Source organism: Giraffa tippelskirchi, chromosome 11 (genome assembly GCF_054371585.1).
Source record: "Giraffa tippelskirchi isolate mGirTip1 chromosome 11, T2T-mGirTip1v1.2.pri, whole genome shotgun sequence".
Lineage (NCBI taxonomy): Eukaryota > Metazoa > Chordata > Mammalia > Artiodactyla > Giraffidae > Giraffa > Giraffa tippelskirchi.
In genome coordinates, this window is record NC_137285.1 from 95,950,539 (window position 1) to 95,963,372 (window position 12,834).

The 12,834-nt window shown below is 35.5% G+C and overlaps 1 protein-coding gene across 22 annotated transcripts in view; it reads right to left on the reverse strand.

Annotated features, from left to right (window-relative positions):
* ARHGAP20 (Rho GTPase activating protein 20) overlaps positions 1–12,834 on the reverse strand; it is a 189,752-nt gene that overhangs the window by 46,334 nt on the left and 130,584 nt on the right. For all 22 annotated transcript variants that reach the window (XM_081544162.1, XM_081544156.1, XM_081544157.1 and 19 more), the window contains 3 exons: positions 7,840–7,881; positions 6,817–6,901; positions 4,237–4,314 (listed from right to left, as the gene is read on the reverse strand). In XM_081544162.1, the coding sequence (XP_081400288.1) occupies positions 4,237–4,314; positions 6,817–6,901; positions 7,840–7,881 (205 nt within the window). The remainder of the gene's footprint in view (positions 1–4,236; positions 4,315–6,816; positions 6,902–7,839; positions 7,882–12,834) is intronic.

Consider the following 12,834-nt stretch of genomic DNA (forward strand, 5'->3'; position numbering starts at 1 on the left):
TCATTAATTAATTAATCTCTCTCCTTTCCCTTTAAACGATTCATTCTCTTCTAATTATAATATAAGCTTATATAAGAAATCAATGCAGAGGTGTCTGCTTTATCCGGTGCATATAATTTAATTATATCTTAAATATATTATTAAATTTAACTAAAATAAATCTAATTTATTATTCTCAATTTTGGTTGCCCTGTTTTTAAGGGCTTATAATTGCAATGTGTAAAAGCAAACTGAAACAGTTAAGACTATGCTGCTGCTGCTGCTAAGTCGCTTCAGTCGTGTCCGACTCTGTGTGACCCCATAGACGGCAGCCCACCAGGCTCCCCTGTCCCTGGGATTCTCCAGGCAAGAATACTGGAGTGGTTGCCATTTCCTATGGCATATCTTTAATATATGCTACAATTTAGTAACACCACATTTTCATACTTAGGGAGAATCTCACTCAAGAAATGATGCTGTTCAAGTGCTTCCTCTAGCTCCATCCTTCTGAAAGTCATTCCCTTTAATACAAATACCCACTATGTGGTTTTTATATACTGGTAGGGAGAACATGAGAACTTTCCAACTCTCTTTCCCTACCTCATCCTCAAACATTCCAATCTTCTCTATTAATAAAATTTCAAAAACTCACCACTGCCCCATGAAACAGAAAGAAGCAGAAGCTAAAAGCAAAACAAGGGAAAATGTGGTGTGCATACTAAAATCCTTTAAAATCCATGGTCTAATTCAAAGCTTATTTTTAAATTTACCAATTCATTTGGAGGTAGCATAAACCTCATCTTCTGGACCTGCAGCCACTGAATATGGTTACTAACTATATGTTCTTTACGTAAAAATTCTATTGTAGAGCAAATCCTTCAGAATCCAGCATTCTAAGACTGATTGAGTCTTGGGATAATAAGTGAATAATCAGGTAAGGAAGAACCAGGAGAGGATATAGGAAAATAACAGTTACACAGTGAAAAGTGAAAAGAGGGGAAAGAGATTGAACCTTTCTATTAAGAATTTTATATCAAAAAACCCTAACTGTATATGTATAGCATATAACATTAAAATGCACATTATCACTCTAATATTGTAGTCTAAACTTACTCTGCTTTTCAGTTAACACAAGTTATAAAATGGGAATGGAAGAAGAGCACTCAATATTAAGCTAATATTAAAACTTTACGGTTCCAGGTGAAAGACCTATACACTGAAAACTAGATAATATCGATAGAAGAAACTGAAGATGATATAAATAAATGACAAAATAACTCTTGTTCATTGAACGGGAGGACTAATATTGCTAAAATGTCCATATTACCCAAAGCAACTGACATCTTGAATGTAATCCCTATCAAAACATGGGCTTCCCAGGTGACACTAGTGGTAAGGAACCCACCTGCCAATGCAGGAGACATGAGAGATGCAGGTTCGATCCCTGGGTTGGGAAGATCCCTTGGAGGAGGGCGTGGCAACCCACTCGAGTATTGTTGCCCGGAGAATCCCATGGACAGAGGAGCCTGGAGGGCTATGGTCCATTGGGTGGCAAAGTGTCAGACACGACTAAAACGACTTAGCACGCATGCACATGCTATCAAAATATCCACATTTTTTCATAGAACTAGAATAAATAATCCTAAAATTTGTATGGAACCACAAAAGACCTCGAATGGCCATCGCAATCTTGGGGGAAAAAAATGCTCCTTGGCTTCAAATGATACTAAAAAGCTATAGTAAACAAAACTGTTATGATACTGACACAAAAATCACACAAAGATTAATACAATAGAATAGAGGACCCAGAAATAAACTCACGTGTACATGGTCAATTAATCTACAACAAAGAATGAAAGAATATACAATGGGGAAAATAAAATCTCTTCAATAAGTGGTATTGAGAAAAGAAGACAGCTACATGTGAAAAATGAAATAAGAATATTTTCCCTAACACGTACAAAAATAAATTCAAAATGGATCAAAGGCCCAAAGGTTAAGAACTGAAAAACAAAAACTTCTAGAAGAGAACATAAGCAGAACACTTTTAAAATCATAACAATGTTTTTTTTGGATCTATCTCCTAAGGCAAAATGAATAAAAACCAAAACAAAGAAATAAGACCTCATTAAATTAGTAAAAGCTTTTCCATAGCAAAGGAAACCAGTGACAAAACAAAAAGATAACCTACAGAATGGGAGAAGATATTTGGAAATGATACGACCAATAAGGGATTTAAATCCATATTTACACAGCTCATACAAATCAATATCAAAAAACCAATCCAATCCCCAAATGGGCAGAAGACCTGAACAGACATTTTTCCAAAGAAGACTTGCAGGTGGCTAGCTATCAGGCACATGAAAAGATGATCAACATTACTAATTATTAGAGAAATGCAAATCAAGACAATGAGATATTACCTCACACCTTTAAGAAAGGTTATCATCAGGACTTCCCTGGTGGCCACTGATTAAGAATCCGGCTTGCAAACACAGGAGATGTGGGTTTGATCCCTGGTCAGGAAACTAAGATTCCATCTTCCACAAAGAAAGTAGCGTATGCGCAGCAACTACTGAAGCCTGTGCGACTCTAGAGAGCCCCTATGCCACAACTAAGACCCAATGCAGCTAGAGAAATCAGTATTAAAAACTGTTATTGGAATAACTGGACATTCAAATGCAAAAACAAAACAAAAAAAGGCTATCATCAAAACAACCACAAATAACAAAAGTGTTCAAAGATGCAGAGGAAAAAGAATCTTTGTACACTGCTGGTGAAAATGCAAACTGGGGCAGCCCTTGTGGAAAGTAGTATGGAGGTTCCTCAAAAAACTACTACTATGAGATTCAGCCATCCTACTCCGGCGTATATATCCAAAGAAAACAAAAACACTAATTTGAAAAGATATATGCACCCCAATGTTCACAGTGGCATTGCTTATAACAGCCAAGATATTGAGCAATCCAAATGTCAATTAATGGATGAAGAATATGTGGTATATGTGTGTATAAAAAACGGAATGCTACTCAGCCATAAATAAGAATGAAAATTTTGTCATTTGCAACACAACATGGACAGACCTGGAGGGTATTGTGCTTACTGAAATAAGTTAAGACAGAGAAGGACAAATACTGCATGCACTCATTCATATGGAAACACCCCCCCTCAAAAAAAAACCCCAAATGAACAGATACAGCAAAAGAGGAACAGACATAGCAAGAACAAACTACTGTTACCAATGAGTAGTAGGTTAGGAGGAAGGGCAAGGTAGGTGAAGGGGATTATGAGGTATAGAACTACTAGTTATAAAATAAATTAAGACACATGGATGCAATGTATAGCATAGGGAATATAGCTAATATTTTACAATAACTATATACCGAAGAATTGATGCTTTTGAACTGTGGTGTTGGAGAAGACTCTTGAGAGTCCCTTGGACTACAAGGAGATCCAACCAGTCTATCCTAAAGGAGATCAGTCCTGAGTGTTCATTGAAAGGACTGATGTTGAAGCTGAAACTCCAATACTTTGGCCACCTGATGTGAACAGCTGACTCATTTGAGAAGAGGCTGATGCTGGGAAAGATTGAAGGCGGGAGGAGAAGGGGACGACAGAGGATGAGATGGTTGGATGGCATCACTGACTCAATGGACATGAGTTTGAGTAAACTCTGGAAGCTGGTGATGGACAGGGAGGCCTGGCGTGATGCAGTCCATGGGGTCGCAAAGAATCAGACGTGACTGAGCGACTGAACTGAACTGATATGGAGTATAATCCATAAAAACATCAAATCACTATGTTGTACACTTGAAACGAATACAGTATTGTAATTTAACTACATTTCATTTCAAAAGAAAACAAAACTCTCAAAAAGAATAAAAAACTGTTGTCATTATTTTCCATATTTTGGGGAACAAAATATGACTTTGGTACTTCTAAGAATCAGCTGTCTTATGATGGAAGGGATAGTATTTATAATAATCTAAAGTATCAAATAAAGGGCTTCCCTGGTGGCTCAGATGGTAAAGAATCACCTGCAGTGTGCAAGGCGTGGGTTCAATCCCTGGGTTGGGAAGATCCCCTGGAGGAGGGCATGGCAACCCACTTCAGTATTCTTGCCTGGAGAATCCCCATGGACAGAGGAGCCTGGCAGGCTACCGTCCATGGGGTCCAAAGAGTCGGACACAACTGAGTAGCAAAGCATAAAGCTTCAAAGTTTGTTTTTAATTAAGAATATCTAGCAGAGTAACTTACAGTTATCCCTAGCATTGGTAGTGACATGTTGATAACTTCATTTGCTGTATCTGAATTCGTTACTGTTATAGTTTTAGACTGTGGAGAAAAAAAGAAATACAGATATAAATAAAGGATTTTAAACCAGGGGAACAAATAATTATTGTCAAATGATTATCCACAGGCAAATCTTGATTTCAAGTGTTGACAAAGTACCACTTAGGTAGAACACAAATCCTTGATTATAATTTATTTTCATTCAATTTTTATATTATTCCTTTTAATAAAACATCTCTTCCTCTTAAAATATGACTCAAAATATGAGACTTTCAGCCAGAAAGAAAAAGAATAAATATAGTTCAGAGAGATTACATGGACCACTCTCGAAACCAAACAAAAAAGTCAGAGAGGTTGGTCCTCTGCATCATGTCTGTGACTATTTCCATAAAGCAACATGTAATAAAAAAGGGAGAACATTAGACTATTTTCTATTTTTTTATGAGCACTGTTTTCACAGTGTGGGTTTTCATTTATTTGTATGGTAAAAAGTCAGTTTAGGTAAAATCAGTATAAGAACTGGTTACAAAAGACATTTAAAGTTTGGAATAAAAAAACAGTATTTATTGAGCACTTTCTGTATGTCAGGTACTGTAGCTGCTGAGACTTTCACTGCTGAAATCTGAAGAGGCCTTAAAACCAAAGAGTCTGGCAAATAAACCAAACATTTTAGAAAACTCAATTCTGTTACCAACTCTGTTACTGAATAGAGTATTTATAATATCCCTGAGTTAAATGCTCAACTACAGTGAGAGATTACTGCTTAAAAATAAATAGCTCACAACAAGAGAAATGGAATTAATGAGATTACCTATAGAGTTCACTGAATTATAAGACATTATTTAAAAATAAGACAATGCTATGCTACCAAAAAAGAAATAAATATTGGGAGTTTGGGATTGATACATACACACTGCTGTATTTAAAACAGATAACCAACAAGGACCTACTATTTAGCACAAGGGACTCTGCTCAATACTCTTTAATAAACTAAGAGGGAAAAGAATTTGAAGAAGTATAGATACATGTGTATGTAAACTGAATCACTTTGCTGTACACCTGAAACTAGCACAACACTGTTAAATCAATCAACTATACTCTATTATAAAATAAACATTAAAAAAGAAGTATTTACTATGCACATAGGTAGATTTTACATATTCTAATTATCAGATAAATAAGCAATTAGTGCTGTGTCCTTGATAAGGCTTAAATGGCACAAATAAGTAAAATAAATGGAAACAGAATGATCTAAAAATAAAGCTAAGGGAAATCCACTGATAACTCATGACTTATCTATCATTGTATTTATTCTTCATAAATACAATAACAAATTGCTTCTGAAATTTGTTCACTGATTTCAAACTGCGTTCCTTATAGTTTCAAGGATTAAGCAAAAGCACCAGCAGTGAACAGGGGAAGCTCAGTGTTTGTCCTCCACCAGAAAGATCTGTCCTATAATACTAATAATCACTCCCAAAGTATCTGGTTTCTAAAATAATGATTTTTCTTAATATTAGGTACATATGTTCAATATAGTAATTATAGGATGTGTTTTTTTTTTTTCTTGCATGCATCTCTGGTAGAAAAAACAAATGAATTTTTAGTGGACACGTGTTCTTTGGCTAGTAAACAAAAAAATAGCAACTTAACTGAACATGTGGCTATTTTTTCCCACATTAGAATTCACTAACAAGTTTTGTATAACTAAAGGCCAAGGATAACGAATGCTTCTCATACATGCACTCCTATTTGGGGGAAATCACTCTGGAAGCAGGGCTCCCTGTAAGGAGACTCTTGCCATGAGGCAACTTCAGAGAGCAAAAGACAGTGCGTCATATCATCACGAACTTAAGCAGGTACAAGTGCTAAAACAGAGCTGCTGAGAAGTGTGACAATCTGCAGTATCATAAAAACGCTCATTTCTATTTTGTGCATCATCGATAACATCTTGGACTATATTTCAGTCATAAAATTGCACATAACAACTAGGGCTAAACAAACTTAATTTTTATTTTGACCAAAATGATAAAAACTGTGCTGATTCATTAAAAATGTTATATCTCTTGGCTCATCCATTTATTAACCTGAGGAATTCAATACCTAAAAACTCAAAGAATGAAGAACTTTCCAAAACTCACTCTCAACTTAAGAAGTGACAGGTTGGAAAAATTGCTTAATACTAATAGGAAATATCTCCTTGTAGAAATGTCTTTACTACAAGCCTCTGTGGCTGCTACTGAAAAGATCCAGAAAAGCATTAATGCTAGAGGGAGGACAGAGACATCTGACAGGCAATAATCTTACCAAGTGCAAATGTTAAATATGGAGTTAATATAAATTTCTCTCGCTTCATTTTCTCTAGGGTTACTTCTCATATGTACAAAGATACACAGATACCCAGGAAAATATACTTTCTCACAATGTATTTTTCCAAATGCACATACCCAGCCTGTCTGTCTGCCTACCTGTCTCTCTTTCTATCCAGGTGTTCTGCCTTATGCAGGGACTTAGAATTTAATTTTCTGGCTTAGAAACACTTACATAGGCACAATTCCCAATGTCCTTGGCGAAGATTTTGAGGGGAATGCTCTTCGGGTAGTCCTTTTCTTTCTCTAGATTGATGTATCTAATCAAACGCAACAACAACCCAAAACAACACTGAGTCAGATGGATTTTGCTAATGGCTTATTTTTAAAGCATTCTATTTTGCTAATATTTTCAATATATTTATGTGCTATTTTTAAAAAGACAGATGGAAAGACTCAGTAAAGTCAGATTACATTATGGGTTGGAAGAGAATTAAAAAAAAAAAATTTCTCAGGACATTAGGCATAGGCACAAAGAAGAACAGAGGAGATCCATTTCAAAAGAGGTTTGGGAAGCACAGACCAGTTAAGGCATCTTTGGGTGATGCTTTATCCTCAATACTTCCCTACATTTTCCGGACTGTCCACTTAGCACTTATCTTAGTGATAAGTACAGGAGCATATATACTACTTTACTAGATCAAACCAAAACAATGGGCTTTTACTTCTCATTGAGCTGTACACCTTGGTTTTCTCCACACTTGGGAAGAGAGAGCAAAGAGGGAGGACGGAAGGACTATGGGAATAAGAGATGAACCTCAGTTGATCATTTTAATCCATATGCTCAAAGGTTGGGATAATACTTGAATTTTGAGGGGCTCAGCAGAAAACCTCCATGTATGGAAACGGAAACAGTACATGCTTTGAGGAAACTGTTAGCTCCAAATGGTAGGCTGGGAACACAGAAAGAGATGGGAAAGATTATTGATTAATTTCTGTCTAGAATGATCTAACCAGACCTCAACATTTTCCTTCCTAGTAAGAAAGAAATACACGTAATCAGAGAACATTACTTAGAGTAAGCAGTAGCTAATGTACAGTTTAAACAGCTTATTTTGAGGACACATGAACGATTTCTATTAAGGTGAAGGGGGATAGTTTAGGGCACATTCTTGCAGACAAAACTTTAATTCATTTAATTCATTAAAGTATAATTATACCTTACAGAATAAAAATATATATACTAAAAAAAAAATACCTTTGAAGGAGAGAGAGCCATTTGTCCTTCTGCTCTGGAGAACTGTAATAAGAAAATGGGAGACAAAATTAAACTACACAAAATACTTATTTTACCTTATTTAATTCAGATGGAATACCAACAGCCTGTTACTGATGTGGGTCCACGTGACTGCAACCTTGGCATAACTGTGTCCTAAAGAACCCAGACGTGAAAATGGCCATTAGGAAGAACTACACAGTCAAGCATAGTTTTATTAAAATCTCCTGGATGGATCCAAAACAGACCCACTTCTTTACTTCATGGCTCCTTTACAAGTGGTATACTGATAGTGGAAAAGGTAATTGATTGGGAATTCAAACACCTGGTTTCAAAATACACACAAGATGTATCATTATGAGCAAATCACGTAACATCGCTCAGCTTCAACGTCCACATCTGTAAAACTGGGGTAAATATCTCAGAGTATTTTTGTAGTTTTCAGTGCCATGCAAATAAAAAATATGTTTCTTTTGAGATTAAAGAGATTAAGGAGAAATTTGGCATATTGACGGAAATATCTTGGCTCAGAAACCAGTTTATTGTCAGCAAAAGAAACATTTCTCTATACACATGGCAGGACTAAAATTTAGCCAATGAATTAATACAAAATTTATTTTTAATTACTATAATCATCTAAGATAAATTCATTTACAAGAAATAACTATTAGCTTTCCTACTGAAGTCACTGCTGCATTTAATTCTTAAAGTTAAAAATAAAGTTTATTTCTATACAATCTTGTTACTCATTAGCTCTTAAAATTATATTTCTAACCTTCTCAAAGAAGTTGGAAACACTAGTTATTTTCTTCTTCTAGAAAAATACACTTAACAAACATTTGCAATTTGTTTCTTTGTTGCTTAGCAATTTTCCCCATAAGCAATCTCCCAGAATTGGTCATCAGAAAGTGCGTTATACCTCTTTTGCCACTGACCAATTTTCATCTTTCATAACGTTTACAATCTTTTATGCCTTCTTTCATAAACAGAAGATTTTCTAGGTTCATTAACATCAATATTGCATTTATTTAGCAAAAATCTATGTTGAAAAAAATGGGTGAGTTTTCTTTAGACCTTTAAACTTTTTTCAAAGCAATTAAATAAAATCACCCCTTTAAACACATAGTATTTTTTTTAAAACTTTTTTAGGCATTTTTTTAAAACTTCTAATTGACATGTAAGATACATAAACTGTACAATGCTTAAAAGTACAGTTTGAAAATTTTTCACAAATAACATACCCATGTGACTCACATCCAGATTTCATAGAAAACCATCTGGTCAGGTGTCCCTGTGTTCATTTTCAGGACAAAAAGGAACAGTTTTGTTTGTTCCAGTACTTCTTATAAATGTAACTATATAGTATATGCTATTTTTGTACACAGTTTCTTTCATTTAGCATTATATTTGTGAAGCATCCATATTACTGTATGCGGTTTTAGCTTGTTCATTCTCATTGCTGTACAGTGTTCCACTGTTTGAATACACAGCACACAATTACTCAAAAGGAACACATTTTCAAGTGCATCAGGTTAACTCACTGAAATTGATTTGGTAATCTTGTAGTTCCCCTATCTCTTGCTCTAGGCAAGAATCCAGGACTTCTCTTTCCTTAGTGATTCTTAATCTCAGGCATTTTTATAGAACTAAAAACAGAAGTACTCCAAAATCAAGGTTAGCTCTGAGTTTAATAAGCACCTATGATAAGAACCAGGAGAGAAGAAAGTGGTATATCTTAGCGAAAGAAAAAGGGTAAGACAGACAGGAAAGACTCCCTTAAACCTGGGAGGAGATAGAATGTTATCCTTAAGAGTTGGCTGGGAACCATATGCCACTTAGTTGAGGTGCCTAACAAAACAGAAAGATCCCAGAGGAAATGGTTATAAGGAGTAAGTGGGGAGGCTTGCTCCTAGGAACTTAAGGTTTTTATTTTACATCAATAAGAAACTTGCAGCCTACAAATGGCAAGGAATCAGAGCATCTCTGGATGTCAAAGAACTCTGGGCATAGAAGAGAGAATGTCAGCAGAGATCACAAGAGACTGAAGGTCAGAAGCATTTCATCCATTTCGAGGACATCACAGAAGTCTCCTGTATTCTGGTTCTATCCTAGGAAAACAGGAGTTCCATTAAAGAAGAAAATTTGATTTCCTAAAAGCCTGGCTAAATAGGGGCTCAAGGTAGGTTTTAATTTGATCTATACATAAACGGGCTTTTGTGGCATACCTGAGTTTGTAGAATAAGATTCATACTAGGTACCTAAATTATTATTCTGATTCCTCCTATAGATAGATGGTCAGATGTAAATACTTTTGTTACCTTCTGAATAATGTTCCCATTTTATTGTACTGTTCTCACGTTATTATTGTATTTGTCTTAAACCCAAGGTGCAGTTCCTATTTTTCTGACAGATATAGACCATAGTGTGCTGCTGCTGCTGCTGCTAAGTCGCTTCAGTCGTGTCTGACTCTGTGCGACCCCATAGACGGCAGCCCACCAGGCTCCGACGTCCCTGGGATTCTCCAGGCAAGAATACTGGAGTGGGTTGTCATTTCCTTCTCCAATGCATGAAAGGGAAAAGTGGAAGTGAAGTTGCTCAGTCGTGTCCAACTCTTAGCAACCTCATGGACTGTAGCCCACCAGGCTCCTCCATCCATGGGATTTTCCAGGCAAGAGGACTGTAGTGTGACCAGCGTCCAAATAGTGAATAAGCGTCCAAATAGTGATACAGGTAAGAAATTCCTTTTAGTCTGTTGTAAGATGTGGCATCTGCACCACTTCCCAAGGTAAATCATGGAAAATGCACATTTATTGACCACTCTTCCCCCAATTTTACTTAATTGGGAATTTCTTAGAGATTCTGACAGTTGATGTCAGTCTTTGATTTCAAAACTATTAGTCTACATTTTTGTTGCCTTATAAATATTAGAGTGACTGGCTATGAAAGACTGCTTCTTGAGCTGCTAGCCCAATAGCATTTTAAAGCGGTCATGAACTAGATTTTCTTAATATTTATTTATATAAATGATTTCTGATGTTTTTCACTCCTTGGTGAAGATCCAAGCCACTTTCTTGGATCATTTCACTTCAGGCTGAAAAATTTCTGTCAGCATTTTTGTTTTTGTAGTACAGTTCTGCTGGCAATAAATTCTTAAGAGTTTACAAAATGTTTATTTCATTTTCATTTTTGAAGGATATTTTTGCTAGATACAGTATTCTAGGTTGAAAGCTTTTTCTCTAAATACTATTTTTTTGTTTTAAATTGAAGTATAGTTGAATTTAAGTTGAATTCCATTTAAGATGTTACAGAAAAATCCAAATGAACTTTGTGGCCAAACCAATATTATATCTGCTTTAGGTGTACAACACAATGATTGAATATTTTTCTAGATTGCATCCCATTAAAAGCTATTATATTAATTATAAGCCCTTGTGCTGTACAATATATTCTTGTTTCTTATCTGTTTTATCCATAGGAGTTTGCATCTCTTAATCCCATAGCTGTAATGTGTGCCTCCCCACTTCTCTCTCCCCACTGGCAACCACTACTTTATTTTCTGTTATCTTTGAGTCTATTTCTGCTTTTGTATTTCCATTCATTTGTTTTAATTTCTTGATTCCATGTATAAGTGATATTATACAATATTTATCTTTTGCTGACATATACCACTAAGCATAATATACTGAAGGTTCATTCATGTTGCTTCAGATGGCAGAAGTTCATTCTTTTTCACATCTGAATAATACTCCATCCTTGTGTGTGTGTATATATATATATGCACCATATCTTTATCCATTCATCTGTTTATGGACACTTGGGTTGCTTCCATATTGACTGTTATAAATAATGATACTATGAACATTGGGTACATGAACCTTTTTGAATTAGTGTTTTTGCTTTTTTTCTGACTGTATATCCAAGAGTAGAACTGCTGGATCCTACAGCAATTCTACTTTTAATTTTTTTTGATGAGCCTCCATACTGTTTTCCACAATGGCTGTACCAATTTACACTCTCAACAGAGTACAAGGGTTTCCTTTTATCTGCATCCTTGAAAACATTTGTTCTTGTTGATGACAGCCATTCTGAAAAGCATGAGGTGATATCCCATAATTGTTTTGATATACATTTCTCTGATAATTAGCGAGGTTGAACATCTTTTCATACGCTGTTAGCTAGCCATCTGTAAGTCATCTTTAGAAAAGTGTCTATTCAGGTCTTCTGCCAATTTTGGACTGTTTGTTTTTTGATACTGAGTTGTATGAGCTGTTTCAATGATTTAGATATCAACCCTTTGTTGAACACATTATTTGCAAATATCTTCTCACATTCTGTAGGTTGTCTTTTTGTTTTGTCAATGTTCTCCTTTGCTATGTAAGGGCTTTTTAGTTTAAGGGCGTTTCTTTATTTTTGCCTTCCTTTATTTTGCCTTAGGAGACAGATCCAAAAAAATATTGTTAGTGTTTATGTCAAAGACTGTTCTGCCTATGTTTTCATCTATGAATTTCATGGTTTCTGGTCTTACGTTTAGGCCTTTAATCCATTGTCTTTATTTTTGTATACAGTATGAAGGGATGTTCTGACCTCATTGTTTTACACATAGATGTCCAGTTTTCCTAGTACCATTTGTTGAAGAGACTTTAATCTCTCCATTGTATATTCTTGCCTCCCTTGTAGTAGATTAATTGACTGTAAGTGTGTTGGTTTATTTCTGGGCTCACTATTCTATTCCATTGATCTATGTATCTGTTTTTGGGCCAGGGCCATGCTGTTTTGACTATCATAGCTTTGTAGTATAATTTGCAGGCTGGGAGGGTAACAGCGCTAGCTTTGTTCTTTTTTCTCAAGGTTGCTTTGGCAATTCAGGGTTTTTTGTACTTCTATATGAATATCAGGATTATTTGTTCAGTTCTGTGAAGCCACTTTAACTATTAACTCATCTGATCTAAGAGCATGGGATATCTTTCCATTTCCTTG